The following is a 20,091-nucleotide window of genomic DNA, read 5'->3' as shown; positions in this document are numbered from 1 at the left end:
GCTCACATCTGGTTCAAAACACTGGTGTTAGCCTACAAGGAGACCAAGGGCCTCCATAACCTCCAGCCCACCCCCCAAGCCCGACCCCGTACCCAAACCAGGGTTTGTACCCTGCATATCTCCCAACACACATACACACGCACACCAGTAAAGCGCTTATTATTACACTTGCTTATCGACCTCACATGACTGTTGATAGGAGGGATGTTCTTACTTGATGTTGATGTTATAGCACTTTTTGCTTTCGTGGAATTATCTGGCTACTGACCCTGCTGGTGCTTGAGGAATCCTCAATTTGTTTACTGCGTTTATTGTAAATCGCTCTGCATAAGAGCGTCTGCTAAACGCCTAAATTGCAAATCGTAAATTGTAAATTAATTGGTTTTGATTTTCCCTATTCCCCAGTGCCCTATGACCCTGTATGTCTGCCAGAGACAGCCATTGGCCTGCAACAGATAGCAGCTGTTTGCTCATCCTTTGGGAAAGAGGGCAAAGTCCAGCAGCCTCCATCCGGCTAGCCTCAGCCTCACACACACCACTCCGAGACCTGCTAGTGAAAAACTGGCATTACAAGTCTAGCATAGGTAAATAAATGTTAGATTATAGGCTCCAGTAAGCGAACAGCAACTATTAATTAGGTTTAAAATCAGGGTTGTTATTCTACCCACTGTCTGTAGGTGTGTGTTAGCATATGTGTAGGTGTGTGTGTGTGTGTTTCAGGATGAGTGTGTACGTGCTGGTCCTGGCCCTGGCTGTGCTGCAGCAGGGGGGCAGAGCTGGGTCAGAGCAGCCAGGCTGCGAGAGTCCTGAGGGGGTGAGAGTGGCGGAGGAGGCCCTGGAGCAGATCAACCAGGAGCGGACGCAAGGATACATCCTCAGCCTCAACAGACTGTACAACCTCTCACACACTCCGGAACAGGTGAGGACAAGCACGCGCACACACACACACACACACACACACACACACACACATGACCAGGTTCCGTGCCATCTTGAAAGATGCAACAGTAGAAAGGGGGTGGAAACAGTGGGGGGGACCAGGAGTCTTGTTAGCAGAGACTAGGGTTTGACTGATAGCCGATATTTTGTGCTGATATTCAATATCACCATAGTTGACCATTTTCATGACAAAAAATATTCAGTATTCAGAGTTTCCCTTAGAATTGTATTCTTCTATTCATTGTCAGGATGGAAAGCCTCTGAAGCAGAATTTAGACCATGAGGAACTAAAACTCTCCACTGAAACACAGGACCATATCAATAATTATCATCATCATCATCGTTGTCATCATCATCATAATCTTACATATTCATGCCTACTTGTGTGGAATTGGACCAAAATGTCTAACTAGAAACAGTTCAAGTTAAGGGTTTCCTATAGACAATCAGTGTAACGGTGATCAATTCTACAATAAATATGTAATCAATCAAACAGCATGACTGACTGGCTGATATATGATTTGTATTAAAAGGCCAATATCAATCAACACTATTTTCTATGCTTTTGATACTTGAATACTTTGAATTGATTTTTCAATGGATCTCTCATAGGTGTAAAGCAAATTACATCCATATTCCAGAGTGAGATTTGAGCCACTTGAGGGAGAAATAAATTGTTATTTTATAGGAAAATACAAGATTAGCCATAGGAGCGAGAGTGAAGAAGGTGGTATTGTTAGTGCTTTATCAAACTTAGGACCATATTTCCCATAAACCCTGTTGGAAAATTATAATTGTAATTTATTTATTGTATTCTAAACACTTAAGTGTATAGTTATGTTATATATTCAACGTTTAAAATCTGCAATCTCATTTTAAAAAAGGATTATATATCTAGTAATTCAGAGAATATGGCATATTTTTTGCAAATCTGTGTGTGTGTGTGTGTGTGTGTGTGTGTGTGTGTGTTTACAGGAGAAAGGCGGGTTGCTCTACAAACTGGTCATAGATGTCTTAGAGACCAAATGTCATGTGACCAGTAGGAAACCATGGAAACAGTGTGAAGTCAGAGGTATTGATGACATTCCAGTAAGTACCACACAGGGGCGCAGTACAGGACAGTGTGGAATTCTCTCAAGTAGTAGTAAGGAGTAAGATAGTTAGCAATTATTCATATACATTTGTTTATTTATTAAATAATTTGTTAAATCAGTCTATCCATCAATCATCAATTATCCAAAGTTATATTCAGATCAAAATCTCAGTCTGTTTTTTGTGCATTTATCCTGTGTAAAGTTTGTTTTGTATGTGTGTGTGTGTGTGTGTGTGTGTGCGTGCATGTGTCCTGTAGGTGTATGGAGAGTGTGAGGTATCTGCCTATGTTGGCACTCAAGTAGAACTGCAGAGCTACTCCTGTGCAATTCGTCAAGGTAGATTCTATGCAGTAATTTAGACTCATTTAGTACTTACTGTGACAAAAACAGCTACATATATTAAGTCCCAGACTCATGGAACGTGTTTAGTGGGCTTCTCAAGGACATTCACTTACCATTTTGTAAATGGTAGTGAGGGACAGTACCTGCATCACAAACTAACAGAAAGCAAGCGATACATAAATGCTATTTCTATACCACACCATGCATGTACCAAAATGCTTCCCATAGATAAATAACAGAGCCAATTGGCTACTTTACAGGTGGCTTGTAAGGTGTGGCTAGTCTCTGATGGCCAGCCTTTCAAAAAAATAAGAACTATTGTAATCCTATAGCACATTTTAGAAAGATACTTCATAAATATCACAGCAAAACTATAAAATGTATATCATATCCCATAGGAATATCATAGGAATATTATACCATAAAAGATGAAACATTTCATGAAGTACAATAAGGTTACTGTAAACTCACTATTGAGTACAAGAGACACACTTTAAGTCCCTACAGGAAAATTATGAAAATATTACAATGATTTTTTCGTTATTGTCAAACATTTCTGGTGATGTTCCTGTCAGTCTGTTTGACCTTTGACCCTTGTGTTCAGTCCCTCCCACTGCAGTGGTGCATGTGTGTCCCGACTGCCCCACAGCTGACAAGTTAGACGAGCCTATCGTCATGGAGACAGCCAACCTCTCCCTGCAGAGGTTTAATGCAGAGAGCCGCCTGGACAACTACTTCACCCTGGAGAATATTACGAAAGCCAGTTCACAGGTTAGTTTAATTCTAAATATCCAAACAATTAACCAACCAGCAAGAGGAGTAGGAGGTTCACAGGTGTGTTGTACGTTTTTATGTGTGTGTGCATGTGTGTGTGTGTGTGTGTGTGTGTGTGTGTGTGTGTGTGTGTGTGTGTTTGTGTGCCTCCTCAGTGGGTTGTGGGTCCATCCTACTTTGTGGAGTTCACCATTCAGGAGACAGTGTGTTCCAAGAAAACAGATGCTTATGAGCCGAGCAACTGCCCACCCATGGACTGTCAGTTTGCTGTGAGTAGCGCGCGCATACACACACACACACACACACACACACACACCTACACACACACACACACACACACACACACACACACAATAATAATAACATAAACTTAATGTCTGATTTCTGTTGCACTTATCTTAAAGCAGAGTTTATAAAGTAAGTAAAAGTTATTTTTCTAAAACTTAAAAAAAAAAGGCAGCTTAGAAAACTAAACTAAAGGGGAAAGTCAAAGGCCAAGGAGATATTTCTAACAGATAAAATGTTGATGAATTTTGTTGGAACAACATCAAGGAGCAGCTCATGCAGGAGACAGTGTCCTTAAAAATAATAAGGAAATGGGTTCAAAACAGCTTAAGACAGCAGAATTTTCTTAATTCTTAATGTCTTCTCTCCCAGCATAGAGGCTTCTGTCAGGGCTCACACACAGCCCATGAAGACCAGTTTGAAGTGAGGCTGCCCGTCAAAATGAAGGAGAGCCCATTTCAGAACAGGCAGCCCGTGGAGGTGAAGTGTGAGATCTACGAACCTGAGGTAACTACACAGTAGGGCCTCAAACATCTGAACCAAATCCTAGCTGATCACTCAGGCAATGCATTAATGATATGCATTGTGTATAAATCATTCTTTGATTGATACTGCGGGGATGTACATACACTGAAAATCAGTGAAAAGTCAATTATTGGAAATTTAACAACTATTGCTAAGAAAGTGCGTCACGTCAAAGTCAGCTACATTAAATCTTTGATTCATGGGGGCTGTTTGGAGAACATTTCTTAAACCTTTACAGAGGCTAGGGTTAGGGAAGGTATTAGGTATTATTAGTGAACCCATGAGGATAATACCCATTGCATTGCTTTAATGGAACTGCTCAGCCTTCCAAAGTGGTGTAAGTGGATTCCATTTTATATTTTATACTGTTTGCCTTTTGTAAACATTTGACATTTGCATGATTTTAAAAAGCATTTGTGAGGTAACATACGAAAGAATAGAAACATATGCCACTCTTGCATTTGTAACTGTTTGCCTTAATGTAGAAAAGTCCATTTGCTCAGACTTTAATATTTCTTAAGAACATCTAGCATCTGCTAGCAAACGAGAGACTACTACCAGGAGTGGGATTTGAACCCACGAGAACATACGTTCATTGCATCTTGAGTGCAACGCCTTAACCACTCGGCCATCCTGGTCACACATCACCTGGCAGTGAAGGTCAGCTAACATTTGTTTTGCAAAATTGGACCAAGATTCAGAGAGAAAAACCTTCATTTTACCATAGATGGATTTTAAGTACCACACTGCTACTGTGATGAACCTTGCCTCTCCAGCAAACATCTGACCACTCTCTTGATCTGAATCCTACTTCTGACAAGTAGTTTTGATACTCGTGGGGAATTCACTATGATTCCACTGTACAAAAAGTCTTCATCAACTCTCTCAAGTATCAGCATCTTACCAGGAGTGGGGTTCGAACCCACGAGGACATTTGTCCATTGGATCTTAAGTCCAACGCCTTAACCTCTCGGCCATCCTGGTCCACCGTAAGAACAAAAGACAGATATAGGGACCTTCATTGGAATCAGGTGCCATTCATCTTATCAAGCTGCTGCTCACCTCCCTCCACCTCCGACAGATTAGACTATAGTGCATTTTTTAAAAGGGTGAACACATAACACATGCATTTTGATATGTTGCTGTTGGGACTCTTTATTGAGCTATGCCCACATTTGTTAGAGATTTAACAACTATTGCTAAGAAAGTGCGTCACGTCAAAGTCAACTCCATTAAATCTTTGATTTATGGGGGCTGTTTGGAGAACATTTCTTAAACCTTTACAGTGGCTAGGATAGGAAACAAGGTATTATTAATGAACCCATGAGGATAATACCCATTGCATCTTTTGTGCAATGTCTTAACCACTGTGCCATCCTGGTCGCACACAGCACTGCTTGTGGGGTTCAGCACTATGTAAGAGCGTGGAACAGTAGGCCAAAATTCATTTAATACAAACAACTGACAATGTTCTTTCAGAGGTGGAGTTTGAGTGCATCGAAGTTAATCTGATTGGATTTTAAGACCAATGGCCTTAAGCTTCACATACTACAGATGCTTGTAACTGTTAAGATATACATTCAGGAAACGGTTCACTGCTGTTCACATACACGCCAATTAATTTTCCATATTGCGAGTCATTTACCATTACCATGATGCATGGCACACCAGTAATAACCTGTAAAGTAAGGATTCATACAATTAAGGAAAGACAAGGACATGTGTACACTGCATCTTGTCTTTTAAGCCTGAATGACTTAGCCATTCTTGTGTCCAAGAATTTCATGACTGAAGAACATGGAGGGCAGCAGAGTCAGATAGCAAAGGAGAGACTGCTACCAGGAGTGGGATTTGAACCCACGAGAACATCTGTTCATTGCATCTTGAGTGCAACGCCTTAACCACTCGGCCATCCTGGTTCCACATCACTTTGTTTTGCAAAAATGGGCCAAGACTCACAAAGAAGGACCTTTGTTTTACCAGAGATGGGTTTGAAGTGAATGGTAAGGGATATCTATGGATTGCCCCAATACTGGAAACATTTCAGATGTCATGTCCTTTTGCGAGCTTCTGAGAATTTCTCTCAATTTTCTCCCTGTGAAGATGGGCTTCATAACAGGAGTGGACTTCAGCTGACATGGACATGCACCCATTGTATCTTGACAAATACTGTAACTTCTCAGCTATCCTAGTGGAGGAAGATACTAAAGATACTAAAACTACAGAACGTTAATGGTGTATATGTCATGTTTAGGACATTTACATGATTCTTAAGAGCATTTTTCTCCATCCTATAAAACACACTAGCATCAGCCAGCAAAGGGCTACTAGCTGTGGTAGGACTTAAACCGAAATGAAGGGGAGGCTTCAAAACTGTAGCTGGGGGAGGGGTTAGTAGCATAAGCTTGAAATGTACCATGGAGTTACGATAATTTTTACATATGACTTCAGAAACGCATGCCATTCTTGCATTCTTAACTTGTTTGCCTGTCTTAGGCATTCTGGTGTCCAAGAACACCTAAGAGTCCATTTGGTCTTCAAATTTTGAAATTTGAGACTTCAATGTTTCTGAAGAACATCTAGCATCTGCTAGCAAACAAGACACTACTCCCAAGAGTGGGATTTGAAACCAAGAGAACATTTGTTCATTGCATCTTGAGTGCAATGCGTTAACCCCGCTGCCATCCTGGTGCCATGTCACCTTGGAGGTCAGCCAACATTTGTTTTGTAAAAATGGGCCAAGACTCACAAAGGACCTTTGTTTGCTTGTAGTGAATGGTAAGGGATGTCTATGGACTGCCCAATACTAGCTGGAAACCTTTCAGATTTCATGTCCTTTTGGGAGCTTTCTCTCAATTTTCTCCCTGTGAAGATGGGCTTCATAACAGGAGTGGACTTGGACTGACATGGACATGCGCCCATTGTATTTGTAGTGAAACGCTGTAACTTCTCAGCTGTGCTGGTGGAGGGCTAAAGATATTAACACTACAGAATGTTATATGGTGTATATGGTCCACCCACACAAATTTGCCAGGAGAGGGGTGTCAAAATAAAAGACGATGGAAACTTTAATGGAACTGCTCAGCCTTCCAAAGTGGTGTAAGTGGATTCCATTATATATTTTATACTGTTTGCCTTTTGTAAACATTTGACATTTACATGATTTTAACCAGAATTTTTTAGGTCAGAAATATATGCCACTCTTGCAATCTTAACTGTTTGTCTGAAAGTAGAATAGTCCATTTGCTCAGACTTTGATATTTCTGAAGAACATCTAGCATCTGCCAGCAACCTAAAGTCATCTACCAGGAGTGGGATTGAATTGTGGGATGAACCTTGCCTCTACAATAGTGTTCAAACATCTGACCACTCTCTTGATCTGAATTCTACTTCTGACAAGTAGTTTTGATACTTGTGGGGAATTCACTATGATTCCAGACTGTATTGTACTCAGAGGGGGTAAAACAGTACAGAGAAAGACTTCATTAACTTACTAAAGTATCAGCAACTTACCAGGAGTGGGGTTCGAACCCACAAGGACATTTGTCCATTGGATTTTAAGTCCAACACCTTAACCTCTCAGCCAATCGTGGTCTCTAGATTGTGACTTAAATTTATGGTGATATGTCTACATTCACAAATAATATGCTGATATCACAGAGTTTCTAATCATAGCTTGATGTTCTATCATGCATCTTTTTGGCAAACATTGAATTTGCGCTGAATAAATCTAATCAAATTTATTTACCATGAGCTTGTGACAAGTTCATCACATTTGAATGTCCTGCCTCTCTCTGGCATGGCACTACAGTCATTGGTTCTCCTCCCTTCTACAGTACTACACTATGAGTTGCTTTCATGTGTGCCATCAGAAATTCCCAATAGATTTGAACTTAAAGCTTGCTGAAAGCAGCAGATACTAGAATCGACGGAGTTAACCATCCTCTGTTTTGCCTTCCTCTGTAGGCTGCCAGGGTGGAAGAACAGGCCCATGCCAAGGCAGATAGTGGGCATGCTGGGCATCAGCAGCACAACCACACCCACCTGCACCCCCATGAGCACCTGCACTCTGCGACGCCCAGTACTCCCAGTACCAGACCAGACCAGACTGTCAAGCCTAGAGGCTCTGTTGGGATTGTGGTGGATCACCCTGCTCCTTCCAGATCGTCCCCACCAGCCAGCTCCTGCCCCGGTCCTCGCAGACACCATTTGGGCATAGACAGACTCAAGCTCTGATTGGCTGCGTCTGGACAGACGCACGCTCTGATTGGCTGGGACAGGTCGGGTTGAGTTTTGATAAGCTGCTCGAGCTACACTGTTCCTGTATGTGCCAATCAGTTCAGAGACAAGATGACGTAGTAACCTAGAAGGAAAATTTGAGTGGACAGTGGGTTCACTTACATGCACATACTCTAGTTATTGTGAATAATCAGATGAAGGTGCTAGTTGGATTAAAGCATTTATATGGCTTTAAGGAACATGATTTCCTCCCATAACCCAGGTTTACATGGATTTATTTGGCAGATTGCAGTTTCAGTTTCTCAGAGACATAGCTGCTCTTATTGGTTGAATTAAACGAAGAATCCACTCTAAAACAGCTATTGGCAATGTACCTTGCATTTCTGGGCCTATTTTTTTCTTTGGTGGTCTAATTCCCATGGATAACTGGCCAAAAGTAAAGTGCAACTACAATGGAGTTTGATAGATCCCTCAGAATCAAAGAGCAAGAGCTTCAATCATACAGGGAGAAGTCCAACGTAGAAGAGGCTGAGAGACCAATTTCTCCACCAACAGTAGCCTCAAGAGACCAGAATGCAATGCAGCCATAAGTCATGCTGTGTTTTGAGTAAGGGGCGCAGCCATAATCATAGACATGGCCCAGTGTTCACAAACTAGTTAGCTAACTATATTTATATGCCCACATACACAGCTTTGATTGAAAGCAACACGTTCACGCCCCTTTCCTGGATGTTGTTGTTGGCATTCTGGGAAATTGGCCTAACTTCACTAACTGCAGTAGAAATAGAGGAGGCAGGCTGAGGACATGGGTACACCAACATTACAACATCACAAATTGGTGAAATCTAACAGTGTAAAAGTATCCAAGCATGGATTTTTCCTGTAATGTTCTACAGTGCATCTTCTTTGCAAACATTCAATTTGTGTTCATACATCAAATCAAATTAACCATGTCCTTTTAACAAAGAACGTTCATCATGCATTGCAACAAAGGGTGTAACATAAATACATATATTACACTGCAAACTATATTAAATAATATTTGGATAACACTTGGACACAATTAACACAATTAAATAATAATATGTAAGTTGCTTATAAATATTTGAGTAGTTCATAGTAGTTCATTAGTAATGAAATTAAAGTTTTATGTCTGATTGATAAGTTAAGAATACCACTGCTACATCACTTGTACATGATTACCCAGTGTTGATACAGGGACAGTTTGGGGCGTCCTGGTGGCTTAGTGGTCTAAGAACTGTGCTGTCCAATAAAGCAGAAATGTCAAAAAATAACCTTTAAATGAATACATGTACAGTTAGATTTACATAGGAGCCAATAAAGTTACCATTGGCTTTAGTGATGATGTATAAATTTGTATGTTGAGCGTTAACAAGTAACGCTTTAATGCTTCATAAATTTATAAATGTTAAATTGCTGCACTGGACTTTACTCATGTATTATAAATGATTTGTTGGTGCATTTCTCAGACATGTTAAACAGTTTTTGTAGCCCCTAATTAGAGGTCCAAGCACATAGTGCTGGAACCCTGTTGTTTTTGTTCGGATTCTTCTTCTTATTTCGCCCCCTAAAAGTGTCTGGATGTCAGAAACTGTAGGGGCTACAGGTCATCAGGTGCATGGACCCAGCCAACTGCCGCTTGCGGGTATATTTAAACATTAAAACTGCTTGGCATAGGGAGAGACTGGATTAACCCAGAGGCGATCCTGTCTCAAACCAAACACAAGAATTGGGCTGCGTTCACACAGAGTGTTTTTTCCCCAACTGCCAGCACCTTTTTTCCATTAAAAGCAAAGGGAAGTGGCCGCAAAGTGCACAAAAGGCGCCTGCTCCCGAAAAAGCGCTGCGCCAGGTGTTGTTTTGGCAGAGTGGAGCACTTTCAGAAGTTGAATAATTTTCAACTTTTCAGAAACGCGCCGGGTGATGTAAACTGCTTTTTTCTCAGCCAACCAATCACAATGAAGGAGCATAGCTGTGAGCAGCTCTCCAGGGTCCTACCAGCAGCAGAGTGAGACATCAACTGGCAGCTTTTTATACTCTGCCACAGGTAATCTACCTGGATGCTACCAACAATAGGGGTGTACTTACCCCTACCACACATTTCCCCTTTAACCTACCAACCAAGTCTATCTAATACATACAGTGAAACAGATCTTATTCTCAAACAAATAATCAACAAAATACATATTACAACGTATTAATAGTACACTCTTAACCCAATTACACAACACCCCCCTCTGCTATCCTATCACATGGTCCCTCCCGGAACTACATATAGGTGCTTGGACACCCGGGGAACTGCTTTGCCCGAACACCCTGGAACACAGACAAGACAGCACAGGTAAGTGATTGCATAACAAACAATTAAAACCCATCACATTGCACAAATATAGTATTGCACTTAGATACATTATTGCACCGACTAGTCCTACTTCATCTCGAAGAACACAAACTTTTAAAGCCTTGTTTTCATAAAACAGATTGCATCAAACTGTCACTTTTTTTTTCATTCCACGCTTATTGTTTTATAAAGGGATAGCTGTATGTCTTTTCTTGTCTGTTTTTTTATGCCTCTTGTGTTTCCCTCTATTTCTTACAGAAGACGATTTGGGCCACATGTGAAAAATTTACTTGAGTTCTGAGATTAAAGTCAGAATTCTTATATTAAAGTCAGAACTCAAATACATTTTTCACATGTGGCCCTAATCCTCTTCCATAGTTTCAGAACAGATTCATACAAAATGGGATAGAGTGTACAGAATATTGAGGGCAGGAAGGATAAGGTAGTTGCCTGTTTGCATCCAATGGATGATAATGATAGTGAGTTTTATATATGCTTTTATATATTAGCTCCATTTCTCTGCTGTGTTGAACTGTCTGCATTTGTTACTGTTTTGTTAATTTTTGTTTTTTATGTAATGCTGCTGGGTGACACCAAATTTAAGTTTAGTTTAAAATAGCTTTGGTGTTTTTGAGCTGTCCTCTATCTGCTCATTCCTTGATACATGAATGCCAAGGTACTTGACACAGTGTTTTACTGGAACGCCAGTAATAAAACATCACATTTTCAAAGGTTAAGATTTAAACCAGATGCACTAGAAAAATGCTAAATCGCCTGAAGTGCCAGCTTTATCTGGATATCTGTGTATAATGATGTGGTTTTGTAACTTTACCTGTGATAAAGTGAGACAGTTTCTGATGCATTGATCCATGCACGGCACCTTTCCTCGACCTTAGGGAATGTAAATCTTCCTTCCTACTTTCCTATTTTTGAGAATGTGTTTTCCCAGTCCTTAGAAAACACCCAGCCACATAACGATATGAGCTAAAGGTTTTTTATCTGTAATTTCAAGCAATTTGAGCTTGTTTTCAGCTTGAAAACCACTTCCTAGTGTAAACAGCTGACCGGATGTTTTCACTGCAGCAGCAATGCAAAAACAACCAGATGAAACGGTCGATACTAAATCAATTAATACAATGTAAAATTATTTACTATAATTTAAAGCAATCTCATCCATACTAAATTAACTAAATACATTTACTTTAGTCCTACATGCTGAGCGCCAGTGCCTGGCTGGACAGACTTCCGGTTGAGCAGAAATGAAAACTGGCTGTGCTTCTTTAAGAAGACCAGGTTGACCTAGTGCAAGCCGGGCCCTTGATGTCTCGCCTCCTCTTGGCTTTCGCACCCTAGTATAATACGTATTGTAGTGATATACTATATAATTGGCACTTTGTACAATTTTAAAGGCCCATTCACATCTAGAACGTTAACTATGAAGATAACTACAACAAGATTTAAATCGTGCTAAGTAAATAGAATGTCTGTGTTCACACTACAACTATAACTATAAAAACATCCAAAACGACAACTATAACTATATTGTTGGTTCCATCTCAGAGCGATTTGTTTTTTTTGGATGTAGAGACAACGATAAAACATTTTCAACCAACCAAAATAAAGTTCTACAAAGGACGGGGTGGGAGAAGTCAGTAGTTCACTACAGTGATGGCATTGCCTGCTGAGGAACTGATGACGGAAGTCCAGAGGAACCCGACTATTCGACAAAGACCAAAAAAAAAATCTAAAAATGTTGAAAAGAAACGTGACATACCGGTCGGGATCGGAAGAGCTCTTGGGATTAGTGGTAAGGCGTGTTTACTGACTTGGATATACTCGCTAACTAGAGTATTTGCTAGTTATCTTGCTAACAAAATAGCATCATGTCTTGGCCAACCTGATCTGCCGAGGGCAAATGCGTTATTATCCTATCTTTTTAATGGCTGTGACTGGAATGTAATGAGAAGCCTACTGAAAACCTGTTTAGCCACAGTGAAGTTACAGGTGTTTCTCTCATCATGGAGACTAGCCTCTTTGATCCACAGTAGATGTGGTGTTCAGAGTCACCTACTGGTAAAGAAATGAACAGCGTCACCTGGTGACTACCACTAGCTCTCATGTAAACAAAGCACAATAATGTCATGAAAGCGCCATAAAAGAGTATTATTGATTCTGCCAGCTCCTCTCGCTTTTGCTGCAATTCATGAAACAATGCTGCTATAAGCTGTTTCAATCGATATTTGTTAATTTTTGTTAGTTTTAGCGTCTAACTTTCGGTTCAGTGCACCCTCACCTTCAAAATAAAAGTCATCAGCCAATCGCAGTGCATGCTGGCCAATCCTCTCGACATAAGAGAATTAAATGCACACTTGTGATTGGTGAATGTACCTTCAGGTGTTGGCATGTAATCACAGCAAAGATGGTGACAAAAGAATATAACATTTGCTACAAAAGTATTTACACAAGTGCAATATATACAGGTGGTGGTAACAATAACGGAAACACCACATGAAAAAAGTATGTATGATCGGTAAATGTAAGCTTTAAAAGAAGTCTGTCAGTCACCACTTTTATGTGAGTTTTCAACATGAGGCTAAGTTCCAAAGAGGCCATATAGTCAGTGATGGATTGCAGGAGCATTGGCCACAAAAACTGCAAAGTTATTTATTGTGACAAGGGGAAGAGTCTGGAAAACCATGACAGCATAAACACAGACAAACTGCATCTGCAAAGAGGAACAGCGGCGGCAGGTTGAAGCTCACTGACAGACAGACGGACACTTAACAGGATAGATGATAAACACCACAAAACTACAGACTCAAGAAATGCCACAGAATTGAACCAAGACCTCTGTCATACAGTCTCAACAAAAACTGTACATCATGAGTTTCACAAAGCTGCTTTTTATGGCAGGGCTTCCATTCAGAAATCACTTGTATAACCCGGTGTAAGGAGCTCAAAACCTGAAGGTAATCTGGTCTGATGAGTCATCTTTTACCCTTTCACCCTTTTTTCCATCCAGACAGGTTTATGTTTGGAGAAAAATGAGCACAGCACCAGGACCACACTATTCTCAGGATGTACTCATATCCCAAGATGATAAAGAGCCCATCTACATTTCTAAACAAATCCAAGAATGACTTCACGAGCATCAGGGCAAGGTCAAACACCTTCAGTGGCCTCCCACCAGCAGATCTAAACATCATCAAACCTTTATGGGAGGTAGATTTCCACCTTCTTCATCCCTCAAAGCACTGGAGGCTTTCCTTCTTGAAGAAAGTGTCCAGTATCCTCTACACACAGTTCAGGATGCAGGATGACAGCAGGACAAAGAGGATTGGAACTAGTCTGAAGGTAAAGGATGGACCCACTCCTTGCTTTGAACGGACAACAAAAGCAGCAGATACTCAGACTCAACAAACTACATAACGTACTAAAGTGAGTCCGTGTGTGTGTGCGTGTGCGTGTGCGTGTGCGTGTGCGTGTGCGTGTGCGTGCGGACATATCCCAGGTGATGGCACCTAGTAAAGTCTTTTATCCTTGGTCATTATATCAGATTGGAAACTCATCAAACATCTTGCCTTTGATAGGTTTATTGCGGTGTGTTAGGCACTGGTCTGAGTAAAGAGCCCCACAACAAAAGAGCGTTGCTGCGAAGGAGGCTGTGATTTGCGGTGACAGTTTCATAGGCCCGTTAAGGCCGAGGCACACAATGTGCTCGGTTGCCTGTGAGAGAATGTGAAACGGTTCTGGAGGGGAACAAGTCTATGGGCCGTCGGTCTCCAGGCAAAGCCGGGTGAATACAAATGCATTCACTTGTTTAGAATGGAGTCCTCAGGCTGCCAAGCAACAAAGTGACTCATTTGTCCCGTTCCGTGGCACAGAATGCCATTATTCTCCATATGTGGAACACGCAGCTCTATAGAGATGTAGCCACCATCAACTGTTGCTCTACTCTGAGTTTTCTTCTGTTTTGTTTTCTTTGAAACGCTCAAAATAAATAAAGAATGGTCTGGCAAGCAGCAGTGGAAGGAATCCGCAAGTAATAAAACATATCAGACATGTCAAATATTTCCAAACTGCTGTCTGCAAGAACCAAGAAACATGCCGGTCAAGAAACACACCAGAATATACAATGATGAATTGGCTTTTTTTCTTTTTCACTTTCTATCCCTTACATATATACGTATACATACATATGCATTTTCTTTTAAGTAAGCTTGCATGAAAGTCATTTAGTCTTTTCTGTATGGGCTTTATTGCGCCTACAGTGCCTTGGCCAAGACAGGGGAGTGCACACATAGTAAGTAAAGTGAGTAAAACTTTATTGATATAGCACCTTTCAAAACCATTGATAGATAGATTTATGAGTGACAGAGATGTGTTTAGAGCATTTCTGCATTTCGTACTGTATCCACATGGTGTCACCCTTGCATTCACTTGGCCACATCCACAGCTGGAAGTCACTCAGAGGAGATGTGTTGAAGCAGCATGGATGGTGTTGTTCCTGAAAATGCATATGAAATGCATTGAAAACTGACATTGTGACATTTTTGAGTATCCACAATAACACAAGCAGTGTTAAAAGTGGTCAGGAGTTAGGGATTCATGGTCAGGGCTTATGTCAGACCATTAACTAGATGCCACTACATAACACTCAGTAGAGCACATACCTCCACCAGCGCTATGCAATTGTCAAGATATACCAGTTCCACATGTCATATTTCCACCAAAAGTTTATTTTTTCCATGCCACATTACCAACTTGTTTCACATCAGGAGATGCACACATTTTCATAGCTTGATCTGAAATGGGACATGAGATCAAGCCACTTCTAAACATTTTAGCCGATTATCACAATACTGCATGGCTAATCAGCTCTATATCAGTTTCCATTAGGGCTGCTCTTCTACCACTGGACCAGGTTTTGGAAAAAATGTCAGGGCGATTATGTCTGAACTGGAAATGAGCTCTCCATGCCCCCATGATGTTTGATTGGGCCAATAATGTATGTTTTCTCTTCTTCTGTCTGCTGATAGGCCACAAAGTTTGATGGTGTTACATGAATCCATTCGGACATTATATGCGTTTTTATGAGAAGCCACTGGCACACGCCTCTTTGGCCAATCGGTGCAAAAAGTTAATCAGTAATTCTTTAAAACAGGATACTCCAATAACCCAAATATTAACGAGATATTGGTGTGCATGTAAACACAGTCAGTGTCTGTGGCTGAGAATAAAACACCCCAATTGGACTCCAAAGTATGCAGCGGCTGCAGAAATGGGTTATCCTCAGCTCCTGCTATAATTGTTTATTATTATTACCTCCGCCAAGGAGGTTATGTTTTTGGTGCCGTTTGTTTGTTTGTTTGTCTGTTTGTTTGTCTGTTAGCGGGATTACGGAAAAACTACTGGCCCGATTTTCATGAAACTTCGTGGAAGGGTGTAGCATGGGCCAAGGAAGAACCCATTAAATTTTGGAGCGGATCCGGATGAATGATAGCGGCCCAAGTCATGTATATGAATCAATAAAAAATTGGTCATAAAAAAAATTAAAACATTTTTGGAGCGGATCCGGATCCGACTCACGAACAAGCAATAATAGCACGAACCTTGGCGGAGGTCTGCGCTCTCCAAGTGCCCTTCTAGTTAATAGTTTATTGTTTGATGATACAATTCAGTTTCTGAACTGTTGGGAAAGACATTTCGAACCAGAATGGTCAGTTGATAATTGGTACATTGTGTTTTCTGAACTGCTCAGCAGACTGTTTGATATGATAGTTGGTACATTTGAGTTTCTGAACTGCTCAGTGGACAGTTCCATATGATAGTTGGTACATTGGGGTTTTTGAACTGCTGTTTCAAACTAGAAGGTCCAATTAGTCTCTGTTTGTTGATAGCCTTTATTTAAGCTTCTGAACTGCTAAGCAGGCCATGCCAAATGAGTCGACTGTCACATTAACCTACAGTTGCTGAGATTCAGGGTGTGTCTGGAAGTTATTGGATCACACATCATGGACAAAGGATTTCTAATTGTAGGTGCAGCACAAGTTTAGTGTAGGTGAGTATACATCTTATGGTTGTTTGTAGTTCTGGGACCCTAAGATTTATTGCTGAGCCTTCAACAAAATGTTTTGTTGGTGCCCATTTGATGATCACATACCCGTGCTCACCTGTCCCTCGTTTCCTCTAACATCCAAGCCATCTTTCTAGACACTCACCCTTAATTGCATTGTCAAATGATCCAACTCAAATGAAGACTATGCTGAATCTATTCCTTTGAGACTGTACACGCAGCTCTCCGTCCGATGCCTTCGCAAACACACCCAGGCCCACTTGTAGAAAGATTAATCACCGCCGGAGCAAAGAGTCATTAAAGTGCAGTCCAAGTACATCACTTTGTTTGTGATTGGTTTTAAGCATCATGTACGTAGATAATGGATTGTGTTGGCTCTGCAAGTCTTCTGTGTATCAGAAACAAATTATGTCTATATAAAGCTACTGAGCATGACTCGCAGGCAAATTCTCTGTCCAATAAATTTTTCATGTTGATACACAACTTCCTTCTCTCTGATACTAATGTGTGCTTATTTTCCAAGGTGTCAGACAGAAAAAGAAATGTACCGTTGTCATCATTTGTCCTCCTGCTTGCCTCCTTGTCTGTCTTGTTCTCGTATTCTCCGGGGAGAGGTGGATCCGCTCCTCCTGTGGTGTGCCCCACATTCTTTGAAAATCGCCATGATTAATTCAGCTTAAGAGGCCCTCAGGCTGTGTATGGCTCTGCGTGTGTGCATATGTGTGTGCATGCATTCCTATGCCAACACGCAGGCAGTTGTGTGTGTGTGTGTGTGTGTGCGCACGTTCTTGCTTGTGCCTGGGATAGAGTCCAAGGTTCAGGACTGTTGCTGACACACTGACCTCATGCTGACTGGAGTTAACAGCACTCAGGCATGCTGCGCTGGCTCAGCACTACTCTGCCTGGACAGATGTGAGCTAGCATGTAGCTCTGTATCACTGCTCTATGGACATGGAGTTACTGCAGGTTCATCCTAGAAATGAATCATTAATGAAAGAATAAATTAAAAAAGGTAATATCCAGCCAGTGATTTTAGCGGTCATGATGATGATTATTATTGAGTAAGAGGAGAGCAACACCAGAATAGAGCTCGACGCGAACCCAGCCAAACCTGAGCTTGAAAGATTTGCGAATAGCCCTTTTGAGCCCAAACCTGATTGAAGTCCAAACTTTTACTCATAGCAGGATTTTGCTATGATGCTTTGCTATCCAAACCCATCCCAACCCGGAGTGATCAACAGGAAAATTCAGCCCAGCCTTACCAGAACCCACTTGGTCCAGAGGTGTAGCGTTTAAAGTGGCATTCAGTAATCTATGACCTTTGACCTCAATTCTGACCTCACTTCTGATCGACCAATGAACGCATTCTGAGGTCTGTTATTTCTGAATAATAGACTATATGTTTTTTTGGCGGAAGCATCAGTTACTTTAACTCATTATAAAATAATTTTAAACCAATGTTTTGTGTCAAATGATTAATGCCTTTGGTGTAGCCGTGTAATAAGTGGGATAATGTACAGCCATGTCATATTGAGTCACCCTGTTGGGGCTTATTTTGCAGTAATGACCGGTGGCTGTACATTATTCCTTACCTATCGGCAACCAGTAGGAATTGCAACAACATTGATAGAACTTGTCTCCTAGTTTTGAAAGCCAGAAATACAGATACATTATGGTCATTATTTGCTATGGGGCAGTAAAAATCTTACTTATTGCCCCTTTAATGTCAGCTCTTTTGTGGAACCATGCTGTTTCGTGCTCTGATCTCCACAATCCACTTAACGTTGGGAGCATCTGCTCTAAAAGCCAAAGCTCTAGTCAACAAAACAGCATGTACTTACAGACCTGGCGGTGATTAGGTTGCTCTCTATCTCTTTTGGAGAGCCTTAAGAGCACAGGGGGTCTGTGAGAGGGGGATTGGTTGTCTTCAACAGTAATTCCTCATGTAGGGACAGCAGCTGTTCTTTGACTTCCATCTATCTGCTTTTCTTCTGACTTGAGGGCAAGGTGACAGTTAGAGTTTAATATAATGCTTTGAGTGTGTGTGTGTGTGTGCATGTTTGTGTGTGTGTATCTACAATGTGTGTGTGTGCAGAAAGGCCATGATGAGATTGGTCATCATTGCCATTATCTATTATGATTTAGCTCCTTAATGTGTTTTAAACCACATCAAATCTAATACTGCAGACCTAATACTTAAAAGTAGACTTGAAAATATAATACTCCAATTTGCAACTGCAATAGCTTTCAAAATTATCCAGATGATGATGATGATGATGATGATGATGATAGGAGGAGATATAATTACTGTGTAGGCCTCAATGTCAACAGATCCTTTCTTATAGATTCAATTCAATACAATTCAAATATATTCCATCAGTATGACTGTCAATAATTACAGTAACACTGTTTTAACCGGTATTTTTTTTATTTTTTATCTTTATGACATTTCTGCTTTAATTGGAGCTTATACAGTGAAGCATTGGGACTGAGAGAGGGGTTGGGTCGGACTGGTGACAATGGCTGTGAGCCAGATTCAAACCCACAACACCAGGCGTACATGGAATGCAACTTCAGCAGGACACCATTCCCCAGGACACCATTAGCAGCAGTACTTTATCTGTTCCCAAAGAGGTGGTGAGAATGTGAATTACTGCTGCCCCACTTCCCCTCCCCGAACCCTCCCCGCCCCGCCTGGGAACACCTTGAGGGGAGCACTGCATCTTTACTCCTAGGGTGACACAGATGGGCTGTGCATTATCCAACATGACACCTGCATTATACATGAACGCAGCCCCACTGTATGCACTGACTGAGGGGATTTAGGAGATAGCGCTCTTGTGCTTCAATGCAGGAGATGCTTTTATTCCAGGTGCTTGAGCATGAGTAGATGATGCTGGATGTGAGGGATTATTTTTTAATCATCAACAATACGAAAATATTATCAACCTGCATGAGGAAACTGTGTGCAAGAAGAACTTAAACTGGTAACATCAACAGTAGGGTTCGACTGATATGGGTTTTTGAAGACTGATAGTTTTAGACTTTAGCGGATTTTTTTTGCCAATGTTCAATATTTTTAAATTTTCATGCCAAAAATTACCCAGATTTGTATTCATGTCAGGGTGGAAAAGCCTCTGAAACAGCATTTAGACCATCATGGGACACTAAAACTCTCCATTGAAATTACATCAATGAGCGATATCTCTTATCGGTACAATGCAACCAGTTTTTTTTTTCATTGCAGCTTTTACAGACTGTTTTATGTAGCTGTGGTCAGGGAGGAGCATCCATCATATCAGAGTAGGATGACATTGACTGGCTGGTATCCAATACTTAATAAAAAGCCATTATCGGCCCAATTTATTGGCAAACTGAGTATCATCTAACGCTGATGAACAGCCCCTGAATTTTGATTCTGCCCCTTATTGCTGCAGTTGTGGATCAGAGTTTTG

General features: G+C 41.0%; 1 protein-coding gene and 3 non-coding genes across 4 annotated transcripts; 1 reads left to right on the top strand and 3 right to left on the bottom strand.

Annotated features, from left to right (window-relative positions):
* The first annotated feature begins 721 nt into the window (after nt 1-721).
* Nucleotides 722-8,195, top strand: LOC139926580 (fetuin-B). The gene is made up of 7 exons (XM_071918334.2): nt 722-919; nt 1,915-2,028; nt 2,291-2,369; nt 2,980-3,146; nt 3,305-3,418; nt 3,807-3,941; nt 7,926-8,195. The coding sequence occupies exons 1-7, from the start codon at nt 722-724 to the stop codon at nt 8,193-8,195; spliced, it is 1,077 nt and encodes a 358-aa protein (XP_071774435.2).
* Nucleotides 4,515-4,597, bottom strand: trnal-caa (transfer RNA leucine (anticodon CAA)). Its single transcript has one exon. It is a non-coding gene; the product is annotated as a tRNA-Leu (tRNA).
* trnal-uaa (transfer RNA leucine (anticodon UAA)) lies at nt 4,861-4,943 on the bottom strand. The gene has a single exon. It is a non-coding gene; the product is annotated as a tRNA-Leu (tRNA).
* Nucleotides 5,796-5,878, bottom strand: trnal-caa (transfer RNA leucine (anticodon CAA)). The gene has a single exon. It is a non-coding gene; the product is annotated as a tRNA-Leu (tRNA).
* Nucleotides 8,196-20,091: the final 11,896 nt, after the last annotated feature.

The sequence above is a fragment of the Centroberyx gerrardi genome, chromosome 9 (assembly GCF_048128805.1).
Source record: "Centroberyx gerrardi isolate f3 chromosome 9, fCenGer3.hap1.cur.20231027, whole genome shotgun sequence".
NCBI classification, from domain to species: Eukaryota; Metazoa; Chordata; class Actinopteri; order Beryciformes; family Berycidae; genus Centroberyx; species Centroberyx gerrardi.
Note: the sequence above shows the minus strand (reverse complement) of the source record. Positions and strands in the feature narration are given on the sequence as shown.